Source organism: Colletotrichum abscissum (assembly GCF_030869225.1).
Source record: "Colletotrichum abscissum strain IMI 504890 chromosome Unknown Scaffold_4.1, whole genome shotgun sequence".
Taxonomy (NCBI): Eukaryota; Fungi; Ascomycota; class Sordariomycetes; order Glomerellales; family Glomerellaceae; genus Colletotrichum; species Colletotrichum abscissum.
In genome coordinates this window covers 760,130-783,732 of record NW_026850320.1, presented here as the reverse complement: position 1 = coordinate 783,732, position 23,603 = coordinate 760,130, and the positions used below count along the sequence as shown (strand labels likewise).

At 52.9% G+C, this 23,603-nt stretch overlaps 7 protein-coding genes across 7 annotated transcripts; 4 read left to right on the top strand and 3 right to left on the bottom strand.

Moving 5' to 3' along the window:
- Positions 1-1,461: 1,461 nt before the first annotated feature.
- On the top strand, positions 1,462-2,890 carry CABS01_02200 (transmembrane amino acid transporter; the record flags this gene model as incomplete). The annotated part of the gene is made up of 2 exons (XM_060535578.1): positions 1,462-1,581; positions 1,652-2,890. The coding sequence occupies 2 exons, from the start codon at positions 1,462-1,464 to the stop codon at positions 2,888-2,890; spliced, it is 1,359 nt and encodes a 452-aa protein (XP_060395883.1).
- A 2,030-nt stretch (positions 2,891-4,920) lies between these two features.
- On the top strand, positions 4,921-7,759 carry CABS01_02199 (kelch domain-containing protein; the record flags this gene model as incomplete). The annotated part of the gene is made up of 3 exons (XM_060535577.1): positions 4,921-5,617; positions 5,666-5,743; positions 5,802-7,759. The coding sequence occupies 3 exons, from the start codon at positions 4,921-4,923 to the stop codon at positions 7,757-7,759; spliced, it is 2,733 nt and encodes a 910-aa protein (XP_060395882.1).
- Positions 7,760-9,821: 2,062 nt separating this feature from the next.
- CABS01_02198 (uncharacterized protein) lies at positions 9,822-11,142 on the top strand (the record flags this gene model as incomplete). Its single annotated transcript, XM_060535576.1, has 3 exons — positions 9,822-10,050; positions 10,112-10,362; positions 10,429-11,142. The coding sequence occupies 3 exons, from the start codon at positions 9,822-9,824 to the stop codon at positions 11,140-11,142; spliced, it is 1,194 nt and encodes a 397-aa protein (XP_060395881.1).
- Positions 11,143-11,269: 127 nt separating this feature from the next.
- Positions 11,270-12,602, bottom strand: CABS01_02197 (2OG-Fe(II)oxygenase superfamily protein; the record flags this gene model as incomplete). The annotated part of the gene is made up of 4 exons (XM_060535575.1): positions 11,270-11,926; positions 12,018-12,161; positions 12,222-12,389; positions 12,441-12,602. 4 exons carry the CDS (start codon positions 12,600-12,602, stop codon positions 11,270-11,272), a joined length of 1,131 nt encoding a protein of 376 aa, XP_060395880.1.
- Positions 12,603-13,366: 764 nt separating this feature from the next.
- CABS01_02196 (high-affinity nicotinic acid transporter) lies at positions 13,367-15,669 on the top strand (the record flags this gene model as incomplete). Its single annotated transcript, XM_060535574.1, has 12 exons — positions 13,367-13,377; positions 13,495-13,936; positions 14,004-14,156; positions 14,216-14,267; positions 14,327-14,379; positions 14,436-14,502; positions 14,574-14,833; positions 14,900-15,051; positions 15,104-15,165; positions 15,237-15,295; positions 15,361-15,387; positions 15,451-15,669. 12 exons carry the CDS (start codon positions 13,367-13,369, stop codon positions 15,667-15,669), a joined length of 1,557 nt encoding a protein of 518 aa, XP_060395879.1.
- Positions 15,670-16,041: 372 nt separating this feature from the next.
- On the bottom strand, positions 16,042-18,717 carry CABS01_02195 (low-affinity potassium transport protein; the record flags this gene model as incomplete). The annotated part of the gene is made up of 8 exons (XM_060535573.1): positions 16,042-16,374; positions 16,487-17,316; positions 17,376-17,705; positions 17,772-17,816; positions 17,868-18,161; positions 18,216-18,352; positions 18,423-18,543; positions 18,681-18,717. 8 exons carry the CDS (start codon positions 18,715-18,717, stop codon positions 16,042-16,044), a joined length of 2,127 nt encoding a protein of 708 aa, XP_060395878.1.
- Positions 18,718-19,971: 1,254 nt separating this feature from the next.
- On the bottom strand, positions 19,972-23,112 carry CABS01_02194 (rnapii degradation factor def1; the record flags this gene model as incomplete). Its single annotated transcript, XM_060535572.1, has 3 exons — positions 19,972-21,257; positions 21,324-22,652; positions 22,812-23,112. 3 exons carry the CDS (start codon positions 23,110-23,112, stop codon positions 19,972-19,974), a joined length of 2,916 nt encoding a protein of 971 aa, XP_060395877.1.
- Between the last annotated feature and the right edge of the window lie 491 nt (positions 23,113-23,603).

The following is a 23,603-nucleotide window of genomic DNA, read 5'->3' as shown; positions in this document are numbered from 1 at the left end:
TTATAAGAGTATATAACGTTATTTTTATTATTTATATTGTTAACTAAGTTAGAGCGTCTAGCGAAGGTAGAATAAGCCCCTTTTTAACTTAAAGGTCGTTTAGTATATACGTCCTAGGTTACTAAGCTAAATATATACGTAATCTCCTTAAGGGTCCTTATATACGTTCTAAAGGCTATTAATTTACTAAAAGTTTTATATATACGTTAGCCCTATATAGGGTTAAGTCTAGACTTAACTATAATTAAGAAGTTAAGTATAGCGATCTTTTTATTAATTTCTAAAATATTATACGTTTTAGCTTAGAAGTAAGTAAACTACTACTTTTTATATTAGCGTTAAGGGTTAATTCTAGTCCTCGCTTTATTAAGGGCTTATTAGTATTCCTTTCGAACTATATTCCTTATTACTAGTTCGGGGGGTATAAATTCCTACTTTAAATATTTAATAATTCGCTATATACTAAACTTAGCGCCGTTTTTAATAATTTTTTAAAATACGTATTCGTATAGTATAGTATTAACTAATTTTATTAATTACTAAGTAAGGATTTTAATATACGTATTAATAGTATTACGTTTATAAGCTATAAGTTACTTATATTTAGTATTAAGCTCTTATTATTTTTAAATATTCTTAAGCGTATAGATCCTTTTTATAGGTATAGTATAGGGATAAATTTATTTATATAAAATAAGTAGTATAACTAGCTTTATAAAAAAAAACCCAGCTTAGTCCTATAAGTTACTTATACTTAAAGAAGTTAAAAAGTTCGTATTAGGAGTTATATTTAAAAGCTATTAATAAAGGATTTCTTAATTTCTTTAGTTATTTTTAAATACCTTATAATAGGCTTAGTAAGCTCGTAGTTCTTTTTTATTATAAGTTATAACTAATTATCCGAATTTAAAAAGTAAAGTAAGCGTTATAAAAGGGTCGAGGAATATATCGGAGTTTAGAGTATTTAAGTTAACGTATTTCTAAACCCCGACGCTCTTATTTATAGTACGAAGTACGTTAAACTATTTAATCTAACTATTATAGTTAGTTAATTTAGCTTAAGCTAAAGTAGGTATAAGTAAGTCGGTTATTTTAAAAAAATCGTAAGAATCGTATTAATAAGTACGTTATTATAGTATAGGGTCTTAATTAAGAGCTAGGCTTATAATTATTACGAGTTATAGTACATAGTAATAGGTATACGGAGTATAGTAAAAGTAGCTTAACTATTAAAATAAAAATAAATAAAAAGAAAAGGTCTATATATACGATATCTAAGATAGATACGTAATTTAGTACGTGACGGGCACTTCGTGAGGTGCGATTACTATCCCTATTACGTGACAAAGCGCAACGGAGATCAATAAGCCATCGTTGAAGTACCGATCCTGTGATTCTTATGAACACATCTAGCCGCTTTATTTTCATTGAAGACAGATTTGAATTATATATCGTATCAAAATGAAACAATATCGGGATACATACGACAGGCGCGAAGGAGATATTGGACATTACAATGACACCAGCCGACCAGTGGTTTACGACGACCTCGACCCTTTTGGCCATGAAGAAAATCATCAGGTTCGTGGAGTGATAAGATCAGCTCTTCGTGTCCATCATGAAATTATCTCAGACTGACCGCAAACTGCAGATCAAGTATAAAACAATGTCATGGAAGCTTGTCGCGGTGCTCATGATAGCCGAAATCGTGAGCAACGGCATGCTATCTCTGCCATCATCCTTGGCGGTCGTCGGCATAGTCCCTGGAGTGATTCTCATCGTCTTCCTCGGCATTTTGGCAACATACACGTCCTGGTTGCTAGTCCAGTTCAAGCTTCGGCATCCAGAAGTCCACTCCATGGGTGACGCAGGCCAAATTCTCTTCGGACGGCCCGGCCGAGAACTGCTCGCCTTCGGAACCGTCGTCTTCGCCGTCTTCGCGACAGGCGGGCAGCTCCTGGCGGGCCAAATCGCGCTTGCGACACTGAGCGACAACAAGCTATGCCTGATGCTCTACACCGGTATCTTTGCCGTTCCGACTCTGCTCTTCAGCTTCCCGCGGACGATGGACCAGCTCTCCTGGCTCTGCATCCCTTCAGTACTCTCGATCCTCGTAGCCGGCATCGTGGGCATGATCGGCGCGGGCGTGCACCCGGCCCCGGGCCGACAAGTAGACGTGGCCGTACCCTCCGACTTTTATACGGCCTTCATCGCCATCACCAATCCCGTCTTCGCGTATGCTGGCCACTTCATGTTCTTCATCCTCATGTCGGAAATGCGGCGGCCACAGGAGGCGATGAAGGCGGCGTACACCCTCCAGGGCTTCGCGACGACGTTCTACGCCGTCTTCGCGGTGGTGTGCTACGTCTACCTCGGCAGCGAGGTCGCTTCGCCGGCGTTCAGCAGCCTGGAGCCGAAGTGGGCCAAGGCGGCGTACGGGATCGCGATACCCAACTTCTTACTTGCGGGTTCGCTGTACGCGCACACGGCGGCGAAGTTGATTTTTGTGCGGATTTTCAGAAAGAGCCATCACTTGCATAGTCATACGGCTGTCGGGTGGGGTACGTGGGCGGTTTTGGTAGTGCTCATGAACGGCGCGGCGTTTGTGCTTGCGGTGGGCGTTCCGATTTTCAATTATCTTATTGGCATAGCAGCGAGCTTGTTTGCGGCATGGTATACGTATGGTATCGTGGGTGCATTTTGGCTGCATGATAACTATCACGATTATGATGGATGGAGGCAGTGGGCGCGCAAGTGGTTCCAAGCCATGCTGGCGGTCCTGACGTTTGCTGCTGGCGGCTTCATCTGTGTTGCCGGGACGTATGTCACTGTGAAGGGCATCGTGGAGGCATATGAGTCTGGTGCGGTTGGGGAGCCTTTCAGTTGTTAGACTTGGAGTTAGTAACGCCCTGGTGAGGAGCTGCGGTAACAAGGTATCGGTAGGATGGGAAAGTGAATTTAATGGGGAATTCCTAAGTCTGCTCAACATTTCCGTATCCCCCAGTCGGTGTCTTGGATATCTCGACCCCTGTGATACTTCTGTCTCCAACTCTGAGGCTGATACCGTCGATCAGCAACATATTGAGGACACAAAGCATGTTACATGTCTAGTAGTGACAAAAATAGAATTAATTATTGAACGAAAACAGCCATACATCTTGTGATTTGGCGGGAATCGTTAGGTGATCAGTATGCTGCGCTTGCCACAGCTGCAACCAGCATCTCTTGTAACGACTGTTCTCCATACCCGTCCTGCTCAGCCACTGAACGGCAAAGTTGGAGCGTTGATACGTTCCTTAACTTGGAGTCTCTGGCAGCATGTGAAGCACAGTAATACCTAGTGAGAGATGGATAAGCCAATAGAGTACGGATAGAATGAGAATATGAGCTGATGATGGAAGTACGTACTTGAGCCCGGGACGGAGAAAAGGGACAAGGATCTTCCTGAATGACGTCAAGCTCGGCGCTGGGGACCGCATTTGTTCCGGTCTCCGCTCCCTCCCGCTGCTCCTCCACATGTGGGCCTCCCGGACTTCTACCTCACCAAACTTTACCTCGAGATCGCTAAGCTCAAATGTCTATGAAATCCTCTCTGATGCATGGCTGCTTTCAAAGGTGGTGTGTCGGTGTGTGGTGTGCCATCCGCTGATTGATTCTCATGAACTTCCATCGAATCAGACAAGACACGCGACACTCGCCAACCAGCAAATCATGCTTCAATCCAGGCCGGAAGCCGTCGTGCAGGGCTTCGCTCCCCTGGTGTTTCACTGGTTCCCGTCTTGGAATCTCGATGGAACCGACTCTCAGTCCCCTTTCTGGATGCTAGAAGAGGGCGTCCAGCGTCGCATTCATACAGCGTCTAGGTCGCAAACATGGCCTGCCGATGATGACTGGTGAAGTCATCGCCGCCAACCGCACCCAAGTGGGCACCCAATCGCCGCCAGCGCGCCAACGCGGTTGGTTCCTGGATTGGATCCAGCACCGACTGGCGTGCCAAGCCCTTCCAAGTTTTGGCTCGCCTGCTTTCTCACGCTCTTCTCCCCGTTGAACTTGCGCCGGTGCTAGCCATGATCCGCCCCCCTCTTCGCTTGTCAAGACGGCTTTTACCACCACCGGGAGGCGAGGAGCATTTGATGGAAACGGTATGATAGTGTGGCGTTTTCGTTGATGGCTTCCTGTTGGTCCACGACCATCAGCACACAGACTGGAGCTACTGGGCAGCTCCACGCCTCATCACGGCCACACACAACCCTCCACCCTCTCTCTTGTCTCCCTCCTTTAGGCCCGGCAGCTGTCTGCTAATTAGCACCGCTGCCATCGTTTGCAATGTTCCATTGACCGGTTGAATGCCAGAGGATGAAGGCTCCCCCCCGCGTTTTCGATTTCTTGGATTCAGGGCCAGGCCAAAAGTCGCCTCAGCCAGGGATCCAACTTCTAGACCGAGATGGGGTGCCACTAAGTCTAGTTTTTTCCCCTGGATTTTGATTCTGATGCTAATTCTTATTCTTGTTCTTGTTCTTGTCTAAACTTATTCCTCGATTCTCCTATCAATCCTCTCACGGGTTCGTTGTCACGTCACGTCACGAGCAAGAGCTCCATATTCTCAACCTCAAATCGTAGCCTTCACCCTCCAAAAGCTGTCGTTTCAATCATCATCCATTGCCCCAATAATAATAATAATCTCTATCTCTCCAATACCTCCATCACTCTGCCTGCGCAAGGACTGACTTCACAAGCCCTGCCATCCCGCTCCTGTGCTTGCGGGCGATGTGACAACCCCTACCACCCAACTGCAGGTGGCGACATCATAGTGTGCCTCGAACCATCCAACCGTCGTCCGCACATCAGAGCCTCCCCGTCACTATCTGGCATCCCTGACGGAACGGCCTTTGCCAGTTGCCACGCCTCTTTTCTCCCACGATGTCTTTCGTCAATCTCTCACGTCCCCCTCTCGACCATCGGGCCCATAGCGATACCAACGTCCGGCCTAGATTCAATTCACACAACACTTCCGACCGTCTAAGAGAAGGTTCAGGGCTCCGACCCAAGGCGTATCCAATGGTCAGCAACATCAAAAAGGGCAGGAAATCGGTATTCAAGGAGGTGGGACTGGACGACGACTTTAGCGACGACTGCGGCTCGCCCGTTGTGGAGACTTTCCAACAGTCTTGTGGCCGACAGGAATCGATGTCTAGCGAGAAGGTATTCGGAGATGTACCTGGGCTGGAGGAAGCGAAACGGGACGGCACATCAAACGATGAGGAAGACGACGCAGAGGACGACGGAGATGGGGACAGCAGGCGTTCTGCGACGGAACAGCGCGAAGCAGCGAATGACTCTAGACAACAGAGCTCAAGTCAGGCTGTGAAGGTGTCTTGGTACAACAAGCTTTCTCAGGGTTATCGACGACCGAGAATCAAGACGGTCTCTAGCGCACCACCACCTACGATCTCAAGTCTGCAACGCATTGGCATGATTGCACTACTCATCGCGGTCATCATCCCGGCATTCAGCTATAACAATGGCCGCCAGAAGATTGAAAGTGGTGCAATCGCGGGTGTCGTGCGTCCACGAGCAACGACATCAACGGATGTCTGTCTAAGATGGGCACAGCAGGGTGGGTTTCGGAAAACGTAGCATGGGTAACTCTGCTAACAGTGGTCAGCGGCTTTACTCAACGGCACTCTTTACATGTATGGAGGTCAATCCAAGGTGGAGTCTTCGCAAACCGTCAACACCTGGAGTATGACTTGCGAACCCCGTGGCTGAGACTCGGAGATGGATCTGACAATTACTTACAGACAACGACTTTCTCACTCTCGACCTAACAAAATCATGGGACACGAAATCGCCCTCTCTCAAGGGCATGACGATACCTAGTGGGCCTCCAGCAGTCGCCAACGGCTACTTGTGGCACGACTACGACTATCTCTATCTCTACGGCGGCCAATTTGCTGATAACGACGGCGCTGAAGGCACGTACGCCACCGTTGCTCCCATGTCGATCTGGCGATACTCTGTCAAGGACAACTCCTGGCTCGAGTTCAAAGACCCGCGCACGTCAGCTGGCAACTATTCGACTGCCGCCAATACCCCCGTCCAACGTTCCGCCGAAGGCGCAGGCTTGTCGGTACCTGAGCTCGGTTTGAGTTGGTACTTTGGCGGACACCTCGACTGGCTGACCACCGAGGGTTGGTCGACCCAGACTCCGAGGGTGTATCTCAAGAGCCTGCTAGAGTTTACACACCCCGGATACCTGAACACTGGTGTTGACGCGCTTCGCGCTGCTGGTGCTGCCGATGGCGGAGTGTTTCGCAACGTGACTGAGGGCGGGCTGCAGGAAACGGATGCGTTCCCGGAACGAGCTGACGGTGTCTTGGTTTTCGTGCCCGGGTGGGGTGCGAGGGGAGTCTTGATCGGCATGGCGGGAGGATCCGACAAGACATTTGTCGACGACCTCGGCACCCTCGATGTCTACGATATCGCTACGTCTGAGTGGTATCATCAGAGGACGACAGGTGACCGGCCCTCCGTCCGCGTCAACCCATGTGCCGCCATTGCGAGCGCGCCAGATGCCTCGAGCTTCCAGATCTACTTCTTCGGCGGACAAAATCTGCAGCCTTTTGTAGGCCAACACTCGTTTTCTGGAGAACTGGATAAGACTGACACATTCATGCAGGGCAACCAGACACAGTACAACGACATGTACATCCTCTCCATCCCCGCCTTCGCCTGGATCAAAGTCGACGCAACCGACGGTGTCCCCGCCCCTCGCGCCGGCCACACCTGCACCATGCGCGACGGCCAAATCATCGTCGCCGGCGGTTACCTCGGCCCCGACGCCGGGTGTGAATCTCCCGATGTCTTTGTCTTCGACGCGAGCAACCTCAAATGGAACACGGGCTTCAAAGCCGGAGCCCACGCAGCAGACTTCAGCTCCGAGAACTCCGTCCTGGCTGGGTCCTACGGCTACAAGGTCCCCGACAAAGTCCAGAGCGTCATCGGTGGTAGCTCCGAAGGCGGGGCTACCGCTACCACACCTGCTGCCGGCCCAGCTACGGGCGGTCCGTTTAAGACGGGTACGCCGCCGGTGTTCACTGTGACGCAGGGTGGCGCGACAGCTACAGTCACGGGCGCAGGACCCACGAGCACATCCGCGGGACAGGCGCCGACAACCAAGGATAACGGAGGCGGGACGAGCCCCGGCCTCATCGCTGCAGGCGTTATCGCCGGTATCCTAGGCGCGTTGGCCTTGTATCTTGGTTTCTGCGCGTGGCTCTACCGACGCCAGGTCGCGGCGTACAAGCAGCATCTATCTCAGGTGAACCGGTACTCCGGCGCAAGCTCCATGCACTTTGGTGCCGCGGGCTTCTTTGGTGCTGGAAATCGTGACGAGGAGAGGAGAGAGCGCGGACACCGCCGAGACGCGAGCACCGTCAGCGACGAATCCTTCTCATGGGTTGGCACCGGTGTTGAGCCGAAGTGGATGACGGACGATCCTACACCGGGCTCTGGATCTGGTGGCACGGCGAGTGGGAGCGGCGCTGGCAGCGGGTTCAAGAGGAAAAGTGAGGACGCGAGGACGTTTAAGAGCGGGCCGAGTGGGAACGATCCGCGCACGAGCTCCAGTCGACGCGACAATACGGACAATGAGAGTGTTTCCAGCACGGAGCAGTTGCTTGATGGGCAGGAGCCGAGTTTCTTCTCGGTTGTCATGGGGCCTAGGCGTGCTTTGCGGGTTGTCAACAGTACCGAGTAAGGTGATGAATAATACACGAACAATTTACGAACAGACTCTGGAGCGGGGGCCTAGGATAGGTAAAACACGAGATACACGAGGATACACGACCTTTTCTGTATATACACACACGATCAAGGGGAGAGGATCGAACCCTCAATCGCTCAAGCTAGATACCCTTCTTACTATGTACACGCTTCTTTCATGCTAAACCTCTTCCATTCAAAGACTTGGAAAACTTTGACATAACTCGTCTCCATCAAGGTAGCAAGGTATGTCCCTCGGCCGTCGGCCGTCGGCAGGCAGCGTCGTCTTCTTGACCGCCTCTCCCCAGAAACAAAACGCAACGATCGTCGTCCCATGTTTCTCAATTGACTTTTCCCGCGTCGTATGTCTTGGGTCTGTGGAACGTGCTTCTCCGCCACTTTTTGAATTGAGTTGATGGGGGGGTTCAGAGCTAAAACGGATGCAGACTACAGAATGCCAGTGAACGCATGGCCCAATCTGAGACAAAAACAACGACCATTGGCGGAGAGGATTGCGATCGACCGAGACATAGTGAGCTGTCGAACAAGATTTCTCAATAGTATCGCAGGAACACACAGTAGCTTAGGTAGTACAGAGAGGGACGGGCCGGCTTGGTTGAGCTTCATGTCGTAACTCGTACCAAACACAGCAGGATCGGGAGCCAGCTGATCGACTTTGTAAAAGTATCACTCTCGTCCACGGGCCTTGAGTCGTGTCTCTCCACAGATTGAACCACGGTACGGAGCAAATGAGGATGCATTCCGGATGTCTTCTAGCTCACGGCATAGCGGCATTCGGTCCTTTGACGCTTGTTTACTCGTCCATTCGGGGCCCTACAGGTGAGGGAATTAGCTAAGAGCTTGTGACTTCGAGATACTGGAGAAAACACCGTACAATAAAGTACACGGTCGAGATGTTGAATTCAAAGTTTGCGATGGAGCCCGCGCTAGACCCCAAAGCATCTTTGACAATGGAGAAAGCCTGTGGAGAGGGATGGGCAGTCCATTGACTCGTCGATTTCCCAATTTCTCAGTGGGCTCATTTCCCTATCAAACCTTGATCTTTGATGCTATTTCTGCCCACTGGTTTGCGTGATCAACAGATATTTTTTTTCTTGATTGTCTTTTGTTGAATCCACGGCCAGTCTGGACTTTTCTTCACCAGCGACGACTCTTCAGGTCAAGCTGCTCTTAACAGACCTGTCATATTTTCAATCTCTTGACTCGCAGCCACCTGAATATCCGACAAGGTCCTTATCGCGACATCGAAGGGCATGGCCGTTCCCCTTTCAAAGGTTACAACGACGTCCGTCACGTCATCGCGTATCCCCAGGGTCTTGACTCGACCCTGTTCCCTATTACAGCCAAATAAGCCCAGATAACCCTAAACAAAGCAACCCCCGGTAATACCGATGTGCCATAGGGATGAACTCTAAAGCGTAGCCCAGACTGCCCAGTCCCCATTATTCCCACCCGTCCACGGTCCACGGCGAGAGAGGAAGTCCCACTCTCGGCCGACCGAGATCGATACGACTCTGTACCTCGAGCCTCGACGCGGGCATTCGGGTTCTCCTGCACGAACTACCACATTCGTCAAAGTCGAGGATGCTTGATTGGGCAACATCGTCACGACTTCTCTACCGCGCAGTGCCCACACACACCACTCACTCTACTTGACGCTAATGTCGCGGGCCGGGCATCTCCCCCACACCAGACGGGCATGCCGGTGCGGTGTAAGGCGTGTGTCTCTCTCTCTGTCTCTTGGTTTTCGACGAGGATCGACAGCCGCTAGGCCTCATTCTAGCTGTCTCGCGAACATCGCATCATTCAGCTGCTGTGGCACGGAATTCACAATCATTCCCACCCCGCGAAGAAGCGGAGGGTGGATGGGGTTCATGTTTGTTTATAATGAGCGGCGGGGAACCCTCTTCCTTCGTCAAAGCTCTCCTGATAGTCTCGTCACTACAGTTTTCGCTCGAACCCGCCGATAATACCAAAAAGCCTAGCTCTCGTTCATAGGCTTTCTCTCCCTCCACTTTCGTTCTGTTTAGCCCGCCATGAAGTTCACTCTCAGCTCCCTCGTGCTCTCAGCAGCATCGAGCCTCGTTGCGGCCCTGCCCATCAACGACACCCAGGTCTACGATGCCATCATCGTCGGCGGTGGCCCATCTGGTCTCAGTGCCGCGAGCGCCCTCGGCCGTGTGCGTCGTAACACTCTCCTCATCGACTCTGGCGAGTACCGCAACGCACCTACCAGACACATGCACGATGTTCTCGGCTTCGATGGTGAGTGATCCTCGTTCAGATAGCTTTCATGTTCTTGTGGATGGTTTCTGATACAAAACAGGCGTCACTCCCGCATGGTACCGCTACGCCGCTCGCCAGCAAATCTCCCACTATGACACTGTCACCTTGACCAACGGTACCGTCACCAAGATCGGAGGCAGCGATGCCACCGGCTTCGTCGTCTCCGCCACCTACGCCGACAACTCCACCAAGTCGGTCCGCGCGCGCAAAATCATCTTGGCCACCGGTCTGCAAGACGACCTCCCCGAGACCCCGGGTCTGTGGGAGAACTGGGGCAAGGGCATCTACTGGGTACGTCACCACCAACATCCGTCCATCATCTCACACCAAACTTCGATTCTAACATGCTCATTCTAGTGCCCCTGGTGCGACGGTCACGAGCACGCAGACCAGGCCCTCGGCCTCCTCGCTTCAACCTTTGACGACCTCCCCTCGCTCGTCCGTGAGATCCTCACTCTCAACACGGACATCATTGCCTTCGCAAACGGCACCGACACCCCCGCCGCCCGCGCCGAGACGGAGGCCAAGAACCCCAAGTTCCAGGAGTACCTCGACCTCCACAACGTCACCATCGACAACCGCACCATCACGGCCATCACTCGCCTCAAGGACGGCGGCAACCCGCCCCACGACCCCTCCCTCCCCACCGCCCCCGAGGAGGATCTCTTCTCCGTCAGCTTCAGCGAGGGCGAGCCCGTCGAGCGCGCTGCATTCTTCCTGAGCTACCCCGACGAGCAGCGCAGCACCATCGGCGCCGAGGCCGGCGTGCAGCTTTGGGGTGGTCGTCTGGCTGCTGATGTGAGCAAGGGATACGCGACCAACGTGGCCGGCATCTACGCCATTGGCGATGCCAACTCGGATAACAGCACCAACGTCCCCCATGCTCTGTACACGGGCAAGAGGACTGCCGTCTTCCTGCACGTCAAGCTCGCAAAGGAGGACCAGGCCAAGGAGACTGGTGTCAATGTCACTGCTCTGAGGAGAGAGTTGGACCTCGAGGAGCGCTCCATCTGGGACGTTGCGAACGGTCAGCCTACCGACATCCTGTATGCCGGCGAGTACGACCAGTAAATAATTGATGTGGAACATACATCTCCCCAAAAGCATTTTGATTTTTTCGCGATAGCGATGCCAAAGATACCTGAATAGACATTGTACAATTTTTCGACTTCATTCACATACTCTGTCTCATATGTGTTCACTCCGCCTCATCTTCAATCTCAAGATTGCCGACCCGAAACTTCTTGCCCTTCATGTCCGCATAATCATTGTGATCGTGATAATCCTTTACCCGTTCCCTGACATATTGCAGCCCTCTCACCGGCGCCGCCTCCTCCGCATTCTCCCCAATCAGCCCAAGCCTCTTCAACAGCGGCGACGGCGCAGGCTTAATATCAACATCGTCACCAGGCCTCACAAAGTAAAACAGACCCTGCCGAAACAAATGAGCCTGGTCCTCAGGCGGCCTCACAACGCGATGCGTCGTCGACTTCAAGTACCCCGCGGACCAGAAATCAAGCGTGTCGCCGACGTTGCAGACAATGCCACCGTCCACAGGTGGGACATAGCGCCACTCGCCCGCGCCATTGGGATTTGACGAAGAAGAGGTCTTAATCTGGAGGCCCGCGACGTCCTGGCTCCAGAGGAGGGTCAAGGAGCCAAAGTCGGTGTGAGCGCGCGACCAGGTGTTGCCGACTTTGAGGTCGTCGGCGAGAGGGCGGGGGTGGTAGCCCATGTAGCGGAGGTGGTCTTCGCTCGGGGAGGCGTAAGCGTGGCGGGAGGAGAAGTAGTCTTCTGGGAGTTCGAGGATGATGGAGAAGAGAGTGAAGACTTTGCTTGCTAGGTCGAGAGAGCGCTATTGGTGTGTCAGACTTGCGTGAGTGAGACTCGGAGAATGAGAAGCCAGTTTGGTCGTCAAACAGAAGCCTGTGTAGATGTATACGCACTCTTGAAAAGTCTTCAATTTCTTGTCTGAACGGCTCGAAGAACGGATGGAATGGCTCATCTTTGTACTTCGGGATGAATTTGGCGATGTTAACCGACTCGACATTGTTGAGCACATCCGTTCCTTGCATCTTCTTATCATGCGCCTGATGCAATATGAGCCACTCTTCTTAAATAATCACATCCTCAGACACTGCTAGACTTACCGATCTATATCCAAAGTAGTTCCCCTTGGAGAAGTCGCACGTGTTACCCGGTCTGGCCTTATCTTCGGCATCGAGGTTGAAGAAACCTTGGCCAATGTCATACTGGCGCTGCACTTCCTCGGGTGTGAAGCCTGTGTTGATGAGACTAAAGAAGCCAGTTTCGTGTACCTAATAGACTTGTCAGATCTCTGAGATATTGCAAGACTCGAATGTCCTTACAGCTTGTCGAAGTTCTTCAGCTAGCTGCTTCTTCCCACCTGGCTGGTCAAACTTGCTAATGTCAATCACAGCGATATCTGCCCAGGGCAATTCGTGTTTTGTCTTTGCCGGCCGCTGCCATTTTGGCAGGGAGACTGGCTCCGAAAATATGGCTGAAGGCATCTTGATGAATCTCGAATTGAGGCGGCTTCTGGTTCCAGTGCGCAGGCTGGAAGTCAATTCGTGTGAGGTCATAATTGTCTTTCCATAAATACCCCTCCATCCGATGTCGAGCCGTTTATGTCTTGCCCCCCGCGCGCCCCGCGCCACTCCCGTTGTGCCGTGTCGGAGTGAGATCGCCGGAATTCGAGCACGCCATCTCGACCGGGATGACGAGCCGCATCCTGATGTTGGTACTGACAGCATGTGTCCAATCACCGTATAAGCTGTTCTTCTCTAAGCGTAACTGCCGCTGTAGTGTGTCGTTATTTTCGGTATGTTTCCGAGGCTTTTCTTTCCCATCGTCTTATATGATTGACAGATAAACATCGAAACATGTTTCGGTTTACCTGGGGGACGTCAGGTCCCGATGATCATGTAGTGTGCGTAGAATCGCGATTGTCTCGAGCCAAGGTCTCGAAATTTCGTCTCTCTCTTATATGCCTGTCAATTCCAATAAAGTTATCTTTGGGGAGTCAAATCTTGCTCGATGTTGGGAGGGAATGCAAGCAATATTGTTGTTCTCTTCGGAGTGTTAGCCAGGTCACTGCAACGACGGTCTCCGTAACTGAAGTTTACCTTAACGTGTGAATGTGACGTTGTAAGGACAAATCCAGGCACCTCGTTCCGCCAGACGCTGGAGGATTCGAGCAGAACAAGACAATGGCCAATGAGAATGCCCTCAGTCGTCAATTGCAGGACGTTACATGGGCAAACTTGCTGTGCACATGGCCCCGCAGTAAGGCGTGCTTCGTGCAGACATATCTTGGGCTCTGTATCTGCCGTAATCGGCATCAATTTGAATGAGAAATTGCGAGATGTGAAAGACCAACCATCTTAGATACTAGAATTAAAGACTTCACCTAGTTGATGCCTTTATATTACATCTGAAGCCATATCTCCTCCCTACAAGCTGTGCTCGATCACCTTCGCCCGCGGTGAACCTCAAATCGAGCATGGGAACCCAGCAGAGCCCCGAGAGCAGGACCCTCTCTCCCTCTGAAGAAAAGCCTCTTCTCAAAACAGCTCATCGCAAAGTCGATAAGAGGCTCCTGCTATGGTACTCCTTCGTCTACCTCATCATGCGAATCCACGTCAGCAATATCAGCAACGCAGCCATCATCAACCTAGAACAAGGCACCGGTATCAAGAAGCAGCTCGGCAATCTTTCCAGTTCAGAGTGGGCGTGGGCGCTGAGCATCTTTTATTATCCGTACATGTTCTTCGAGCCTCTGGCCACGCTCGCCTTGAAGAGGTTTACACCTTCGGTGTGGATGAGCCGGATTATGATTACTTGGGTAAGTATGTTGGGATGCCAGTTGAGCTCTGTGCAGTGGCTGTTTGGTTTGCTAACTGTGATGAAAGGGTATCATATCAATGTGCCAGGGCGCAACTCAGAATTATGCTGGTATTCTGGCCTGTCGGTTCTTCTTGGGGCTTGCTGAGGCCGGGTTTTACCCTGGTGTTTTGTACCATCTCAGTTTCTGGTATCCGACTCATAGACTTCCGCTAAGGATTGTAAGTTCAGAAGCTCTGGCTGAGTGAATGGGAAGACGCAAAAACTCATGCTTTTCTAGGGCTTCTTTTACGCCTGCGGGATGTTTTCTGGGACTATCAGCGGTCTTCTAGGTGAGTAGTGGAGAACTGGATGTACTCAACTGCTACAAATTGCTGAGACTGATTGATAGCATACGCAATTTCGTTTATGAATGGCGTCGGGGGTCTATCTGGTTGGAGATGGGTAAGTCACCTTTTCTCAAAAAGTCACCGCAAGTATCGTTGGCTAACTCAACGAAGCTCTTCATTCTGGAAGGAATTCCCGCCATATTTTGCGGCATCTACACGTTCTTCTTTCTGCCAAACTGTGAGTACTACATCATTCCTAGCTACGTCTCGGCTTGTTGTCAAGGTATACTCACATGAAACCATTTCTAGACCCCGAGACAGTCACCTTCCTCACGGACTCCGAAAGAGAAGCGATCCTATCCGATCTTCCAGAGCAAGCACCGACCATGAAGTCCAAAACCATCAACCTTCAACAGGTCAAAGATCTTTTCCGCGATCCGACTTTTATGCCATTCTTGATGATTTGGATTACCCACGGCATCGGCGGATGGGGAATATCCTTTGTTCTGCCGACTGTCATTTACGAACTCGGCATTTCGAACACTGCTATTTCACAAGTGATGACCATGGTAAGTTTCAAGGTCTTTCATGTTGTGCTCGTGGAGCGTGTTGAAGAAACACTAATCTTCAAATAGCCCCCCTTTACCTTGGTCTTCGTGATACTGTTGACGCTCGCCTTCTTTGTACACACGAAGCGACTTAGTCCCTGGGTCGCTGGCCTGGGCCTAGAAGCTGCCCAGATCGTTTGCTACGTGCTTCTCATCACGGTCAAGCATCCCATTGCCAAGTAGAGACCTTAACCCCCCTGCCCAATGATTTCAGGGCTGACTCTGTGCCAGATACATTTTCGTCATGATTGCAACCGCCGCGTCTCAAAGTTTCTTTGCTATAATATGGCCGGGTACGTGGTGCAAACCAAACACTACCGAAGGTGCCTTGGGCCTAAAACAGCTGACAAAAACCCTACTGTAGAGCGTATCAGAGCGGCGAAAGGAACCACGAGCGCAGGCCTCGCCATCGGTGTGACCAACGTGAGAAAGCCAAAGCTCCCACCTACCAGAATCCAAAGCGATGCTAATCCAAAATCAACCTTCAGGCATCATGTCAGCTCATGGGCATTGTAGTAAGTGCAATCCCATGTCAATATCTCGCTCGTTGCGCGTGCTAACTGACGAACTTTGACTAGGGTCCCCAGATATACCAGTCGAGATTCGGGCCCACATACAGGGTCAGCTACTCCTGCTCCATCGGCCTGCTCTGCGGAACGCTGTTGGCTGTTTCCGCGGCCGGGTTCTTCGTTTCTAGGCAAGATCGGAAGGAACGAAGCAATGGACGCGTAGAAGCAGAAGAAGACTCGGAAGATAGTGGCCATATGAGAGGAACCAGTGTTGAAGGCAAGGCCTAACTACTGGCAGTTACATCTTAAGAAACCCCAAAGAAGATATGTAGCTCCCTGTTCATAGCTTCAGTATATGTGGGATCGAGATTGGTAGTTTCCTTTGCCTTGAGATGTTGCAGGCTTTCAAAGCCAGGTAGAATTGACATACAGGAACGCAAAGTTAGGAGGAATTCGTAGCATATTGGACGAGTACCTAGGTATCGCAATCTAGTCTAGTAAAGGGGCGCAATAAAGGTGAGGGAAGTCTACCTCGTTACCAATGTAGTTCCCAGTCGCATCTCTTCTAGAAACAAGAAGGAATCAAACCTGATACTTCATCTTCCTCACAGGATAAAAAAAAGTCCATTGCCAGTGGACGGCTGATCACTTGGGCTAGTTTCACAGGGTATAGTTAGTCTTGGTGTAAAGCAACTTCTGGCGCCTGTCGTGCATGAAATATCTCTCTTCCCGTTCCGCCGCCGCGCGTCTAGCCATCTCGGACTGCGAGGAGCTCTCTTCGCTGGGAAGCATGATGGCACGGTCGAGCGAGTATGGCAGTCCGCGGTGGCGGCCGCGGATCATCATGGCGCAGATGACGAGCTTGCTGAACGTCGTGAACTCGCCGCTGAGGGAGGTCATGACCGACGGGTGTCCCAAGGACAGCCCGACGTTGCCGCTGTAGTTTAGTGAGCGATAAAAGACGTGGGATGGTAAGCGGGGTCGGGGTACTTGCTATGCGCTGACGACTTCAAAGAAGACTGGGAACACGGAGAAGGCCTAAGTTCAGAATGCATGTCAGTGATTGAGGTAAGATTGATCAGCACAGGGAGTGGGAAGAACGAACCGGCTCGTTGAGATCCATGATCCGTTCTGACTCTGCGATGCAGATGCAAAAGGTTCCCAGGAAGATGTACCACAGGTCAAAGCTGAGTTGGTTGCGGACGTGGGACATGATGTATGATGCGCTGTTACTCTCGTCGAGCTGGCTGTCGTCGCTGTAGATGCCCAGCGCCTTCTCCTCGTATGTGTTGGAAGCACGGATGCTGATGGCAATCGGGTAGATGGCAATGTACATCATGGACAAGAGACTGAATTGCACAGCCGGGTTGACGAGGGAGAGGTTCAGCGTGGCGGTACCAGTGTGACGCGCCGAAGCAGCCTGGAAGAGCGCGGATAAGATGCGCGGGCCCATGGGTAGGTCGTTGACGGCCGCGTTGTCGAGGTCCAGGACGATGATGAGCAGGACGTCGATGAAGTTGAGGGCGAAGACTATCCCGAAGAGAACCCAGGTGGGCTTACTGGGGAACAAGAGCGTGTAACACCGTCTCGGGTGGTCAAGCAGAAACTGGAGCTGTTCCCTGATGGCCGAATTCCGGGGGACGACTTTTGACATGCCCCAGATGGCGAGGCGGAGGAAGACGGGGTAACAGGTGTTTCCCGCAAAAGCGAGGAACGTCATGACGAGCATAGGCCAGGTCGCGTCCCTGAAGCTCGCCATCGAGTCCGGCGTGAGCGTGAAGCCTAGGTTGTCGACCATGGTCTGGGCCGAGTAGATGGCCCACCAGGTCCGGTCCTGCGCGCTCTGAGCCAGGACGTCCTTGTACTTTGACGGTGCGTTGTGGATCCACGGCACGAGGCAGACGACTCCAAAGAGATGGAGCCCGACGAAGTAGACTACCGCTGGATCAGCCAAATCTGTTTCCGAGGACAAGGGGGGTAATGCAGGCGTGTACTAGATATGACCTTGAGCAGGAGCTTCAGGCTCCGGTACTCGATGCCGCCGAGGGTCTCGCGGTCTTGTTCGGTGAGGTTGAAGAATTGGGAGTTGCGACCGACGGTAACCTGTTGAGATAGTCTGGGAAGGTCTATGGTGCGGGAGCGGCTGAACGTGCCAGAGCGACGCGATTCGGTATCGGTGTGTCTTGTCTGTCCCAAGACCAGCATCGAAGAAGCAACCTTCTCGATGGAGAGGGCCGCACGCATTGCAGGACCATTAGCGTGGTGCGGTCTCCGTCTCGACAGGCCAGTCGATGCCCTTCGAACAGGTCGGATGGCGTCAGTGTCTTTTCGCCATGTCAGCTCAACCACACACACCCTAGTCTGCTGGAAAGTGAGTCACAAGTGCCTACCATCAGTCTCACTGCGTCCAACAGATATCTCAGTGATCGGCTGGCCTAGAAAAGGGGCATTTAGCTAGCGAAGGCTGAAGAAAGAACGGCACACACCATTGATGCGATCTATAGGCCCAGGTACGTGAAGCACAGTGGTATCCGCACGACCAAGAGGCCTAATTACGGGCAGGCGGTCGTCAAAAGTGACGTTAGTCGGCCTAGATGTAGTTTTGGGCTGTTCGTCCATCTCATGGGATGCGTCCTCGTTTCCCGATGCCTGGAAGGAATGGTCTGGTAATGGAGCTGCTTCGTGCTGCAATGGCTTCTCACTCTCTTCACCAAGCTTGCGTTCAGACTCTGTGTTGGCCTCTACGTCTTCGCCGCCATATCTTCTGAGTGAACTAGGAGCTTCAGGGCCCTGTTAGCTCGGACAAGCATGAGTAATACGCTTTGCAACTTTACCAATAATTCGAAGACGCTGCCGGAACCAATACAGACGCGCTACGACCACGACAATGTTGACAAACATCAAGTTGGTGATCATAGGAATCACGTAAATGTACACCTGCTGGTAAGTCTTCAAGTCCTTCACATCAATGCTGCAACATCATCAAATTATTAGCTTCCCACTGCGACTTGGAATAAGAAGAAGGCCATGCTCCCACGTACGTGTTCAATCCAGACTCTGTCGACGAACTGCAGCCGAAGAAGAAGGCATCCACGGCGGCCAAGTTGCCGTACGGATATAGTAACACCCATGACAGTAGGCTACAGAACAAAATCCACATGTCTAAACATTTAAACAAGATCCAGTCAGTCTAATTCACCTATTGACGCCGACAACGTCGACTTCTGATGCGGCAAAACAAATCGCAAAGCCACGAGAAGAGCTCGCTCGCATTCGCCGAGGGCAAGGGCGCGACATACAGTGAAGGGAGATGAAATTAAGCTTTGGCTTCCACATGGCAGCGGCTATGGAGGGCTTTCAGAGGGGGGGGGGATGTATATTCGGACGCAGGATACGCCAATCGATGCAGTAAAGAAGGTAGCAACGACAAAACGTATGGTAGAAACCGAGTTGAGGGAGGAAACAGGCAAGTTGAGACACCGTGGAGGCCAGTGTCGTTGTAAATAGCGCATGACCCCAACCGACAGACGTAATCTCAATTTCGCCAAGACCAGAGGCCGCCAGCTACGCCAAGAGCACCCCGCACCGTAGGTATGGATGCGTACACCGGGAGAGTTGCGTAGAGAAGTTCTTGAAAGGTTTCTCCTAAGTTATGTTATTACATACTTAATATCTCAGTTGTCTCTGTATCTATTTCCTACAAGAGATAAACTTACACAAGTCCACGCAAGACGGATCTCACCTAACCTTAGAGGCTGGAACGGACGGCGCAGCGCATACTCTTCATAATCGGTGTGAAGCGACATCTATGCATTTCAATAGGATGACTATTGCATCTACATCCACATCCACATGCGTGAGGTATCCGATAAACAACACCCCAATTGGCAGAGATTTCAAGGCCTGGAGGACTCGTAGCAAGGCCATGGTACAAAAGTCGGACGAGGCCCAGGAAACATCTCTAAACTAGATCTTAGATTCTACCGGAGCGTTACTGAGAGGAAGAGCATATCACACATCACGTCATCAGTTGAATGTAGTATCTTGCAAGACAAAAATGTCATATGCCATGTGTCTTCATTGGCTATCGTGCTCCCTTTCCAAGGAGTTCAATCTCAGTATTTGGCCCTCCATCGGGCAACGACCAACGACCAACCCTCCCACCGGATCCGTTCCATCTGTCATTTCAATCGAATTTTCAAGGCCGCATACCACCACGCCACCGGCTATCATTCTTAGAAAAGCCTGATGAGACCTTCCCATCGCGAAAAAGAAAACAAAAAACACAGTTCCGTTGCGGCCGGTGACCATCCGAAAGTGTTTCCCCTCCCTGATTCTTTTTTTGTTGATAGATCGTACACGCTCGAAGACCATACACTTGGGTAATGAGTAGAGAGAAGAAAGTTTTCCCGTAGAAAGAGACCGCATGAATTATCCTTGCCACCTGCAGCTTATAACCATCTGCAGGCCCAAAGAGAGAGAGAGAGAGTCTTGTAAACAGTTAAGGACGTGTTCGGGGGCACCGAGGCCTTAGCCACCTCTCATTCCACCGTAATGACGTGGGTGAGATGGCCGACGACCACTACCTTCCTAGTGGTAGTTTCCGCCCCAACCGCCGCGCTGCTGTTGCTGGCCGCCGCTACCGTAGTATCCACTGCCGTAAGCGCCCTGCTGGCCGTAGGATCCGAACGGAGCGCTGCCGTGCTGACCGCCGGAAGCGCCTCCCATGCCGTAGGCACTGTTTCCGTGCAGGTTGTGGCCCTGGAGATGGCTGGGGTAACCGCCGTAGCCACCCATCTGAGAGGCGGACTGGGGCGGGGGGAGACCAGTCTGGCCCGAAGGAGTGTTCGTGGCCGAGCCGGGGCGAGCGCCGCCGAGAGAAGGCGAGGGACCGGCACCGGGCTTGCTCTCACCGAAAGGCTTCAAATCATCGTTGGCAGAAGCAGCGTTCGACTGGGCGGTGCTGTTAAATCCTTGTCCAGCAGGGCTCTGGAACGAAGAGGAGCCACGGCCAAAGGTGTCCTGAACACCGCCGAAGCCACTGCTGGCCAGGCCGGGCTGGTTGCCAGACTGGGCGGAACCAGCACGGCCTCCAAAGTCACCTCCAAGTCCTGAGCTCAGACCGCTATCGGCACGGTGCAGAGATGACTGGCCGAAGCCAGCAGCAGGGGAAGAGGCGTGGTCGTAGGGGCCCTGAGGCGACATGCCGTATCCGGGGTGGCCGCCATATCCCTTGTTGCCGCCGTATGGAGCACCGCCATATCCTCCCTGCTGACCGTAGTGGTTTCCGTAGCCCATGTAGCTCGAGTAGTAAGCGTTATTGTAGTAGGGGTGGTTATTGTAGGGGTAGCTTTGTTGGCCGTGAGACTGAGGCTGCGAGGCCTGGCTGGCGGCCTGCTGGCTCTGGGCGGTGGGGTTGGGAGTACTGTGTCCGCTGTTCTGGGCGTCGTTCGTGACACCCCCGTAACGAGACTGGTTTTGCAGACCGCCGCTCTGGGGGTACTGGCTCAAGTTATCAGCCTGCGAAGCATTGTAACCACCGAAAGATCTCTGCTGGGAAGACAGGTTGTCCTGGTGACCCTGAGCTCCCTGCTGGCCATAGGGCTGGCTGTAGTAGTTGTAAGGGGGACGGTTTTGTTGGTCCGCCGTGTAGTAGGAGGAGTAGTCGCTGGGAGCAGAGCTGAAGGCTCCGCCGGGTTGCTGGCTCTGTTGCGATTGCTGGTTGGAGAAGCTGTCGAACTGGGTCTGCGAGGCAGCGGGGTTATTGGACTGAGTGAAAGGATCGATCGACTTTTGGGGGAAGGACGAGGGCTCCTGGGGGCCAGCCTGGCCGAAGCGGGAGTAAGGCTGGGCGGCAGCAGCGGCAGGTTGAGGGACTAGAACAGTTGTCAGTATTTGTGAACAGGTATGAATACGTGACTCTGGCATGGAGGGGGACATACCCTGAGCGGCGGGAGCCTGGGGAGCAGCGCTTGCGGGTCCTGAGAAGGGTGCATTAGCAAAGTCGGTGACATTGCTAGTTGAAGCAAGTGTACCGGTAGGAGTGGCAGCAGCAGGAGGAGGCAGGCCAGGAGCAGGCTTCTGAGTACCGATGGCTTCAGGAACAGGAGCCTGCTGAGGAGCGGGAGGAAGAGAGGTTCGGGGGTGAGCGACGGGAGAATCAGCGGGAGGCTGAGTCCGGGTCTCGGGCTCTTCGCGATCACCGTCAATGTCATCATCCTCGTTCAAGCTGAAAGCACCGAACTGGACAGCAGCGCGGTCAACCTCACGATTGCCAGGCATGCGGACGGCCTCCTCCTGATCAAGAACGCGACGTTGGTAGCTCGGGGTGCGGGATCCTCTCTCGGTGGTGGCCTTGATGGCGGAGGCGGCAAAGCCGCTGTTAGTAGTGGGAACAGCAGGGCGGATGGGCTGGTGCTGCTGCTGGGAGGCAGACAGAGGTGTCGCGGTGGCGCTGGCGGCGTTGTGGCGAGGATCCCAGGAATCGGCGGCGGTGCTTGCGACGGTAGCAGTCGCGGGAGGGTGCGATTCGTCGACTACCTGTTCAAGATTCGTCTCAGTAAGTTGGTCCTTGGAAGGCGGCAAAACCACTTCAGGTTCGATGACGGTTGGTACTTCTGCAGGAGCTGATTCTTCATGGGCGGGTTCCACAGGGAGTTCGACGGGGGCAGCAGGCTCAGGCTGTGCCTCGGGTTCGGGCTCAGGTTCGGGCGTAGGTTCGACGGCAGGGACGGCAGGAGGGAGAGGTTCGATGGGTTCGGCGGGCTTGGGCGCGGGCTCCTCCTTGGGCGGCTTCGGGGCAACCTTGGGCACGGTGGATTGACGGAGCATGCTAGCCCACGTCTTGGGAGCGGCAGCGGCAGGCTTGGGTGCGTCGGTGGAACCGGCGGCGGCCGCAGGAGTAGGAGCGGGAGCTGCAGGCTTCTCGGTCGTCTCCTTGGGGGCCCAGGGGTCTTCGGCGGGTGCGTCCTTAACGTCCAGCTTCGGGGTATCCCATGCGTTCGACTCCTCGGTAGGAACAGAAAGCGGCTGAGCATTCTCCTTGTTATGGCGAGAGCCATTAGTAGCTACTGTGTTTGAGGCCCTGCCCCGGCCACCGCGACCTCCTCTCTCAGCAGTTCTTCCGCGACCGCGACCAGCCTCAGAGACGTTGCGTCCGCCACGAGTGGGTCTAGCGTTGGATGAGTCGATGTTCGAGGCTGCGGTCGTGGAGTCCTTGGCCTTGGAGCGGGGAGCCTTCTTCGTGACTTCACCCCATTGGGAGATGGTGCCTAAAAGCAAGAATCTTTGGTTAGCTGAGAGCACGCAAGCGATGTAGTTAAGCAGCGGTTGAGGGGAGAGAGGGAGGGAAATTGATGGATTGTTGATTCGTCGCGCGGGAGAGAGTTTGGCTGGCAGCCTGACGAGGCAGGAGCCGTGCGCTCACATACCTTCAGCAATGCGGGTGACGGTGAGGTTCTCATCACCATCCGTCTCTTGAAGAGCATAGAGAATATCCTGCTCAGACCAATCGGGGAAGAGCTCCTTGATGAGGGGCGCCTTGGATCCGTACTGTTTCTTCAGCTCGCCGAGCTCGCCTTGGTCCTCAAACGCATCATCGGCGTTGGAGTCAAACTTGTCGCCATTGGGTCTGCCTGAGGTGCGACCACCCCGGCTGGCGAAACCACCTCTTCCACCGCGCGCAGAGCCTCTGCCGCGCGAGGCGGCAGGCCGAGTCTGTACCTCAGACATTGCTGGGTTTCTTTGTATGAGGGGAGGGGTTTTCCACGATGGGAAAATTGGAGGGAATCAATTATTCACTGTCCCGTATCGACACGACAGCTTTGGTGGGGGTTTCTTCAGTTGCGTAACTCTTGCCGGTGAAGAGGAAGAAAAAAAGAGGTAGGAAAAGAAAAGGGTGCCGCAAGGTGGGAGAGACGACGTCGTCGTGATCGTGGCTGACGAGACGAGACAAGTGAGGTTTGGGTGGTGGTGGATGTTGGTGGGAGAAAGACGAGGTGTGGATGGTGGATGGATGTGGAATGTTTGTGCAGAGCCAGACGCAATTGCACTGGGGCACTGGGGGAAAAGTTCAAAGGGAGGTTTTTTGCCCAGGCGCCCAGCAGAGCAGCACACAACCTGGGAGCGCAGGAGCAGCCGACCTTTAGGCAAGGTACCTGCTCAGGTACCTGAGGTACGTAGGTAGCGAGTGTGTGGCAGCTGGGGTCCCGTCAGATTCGCTG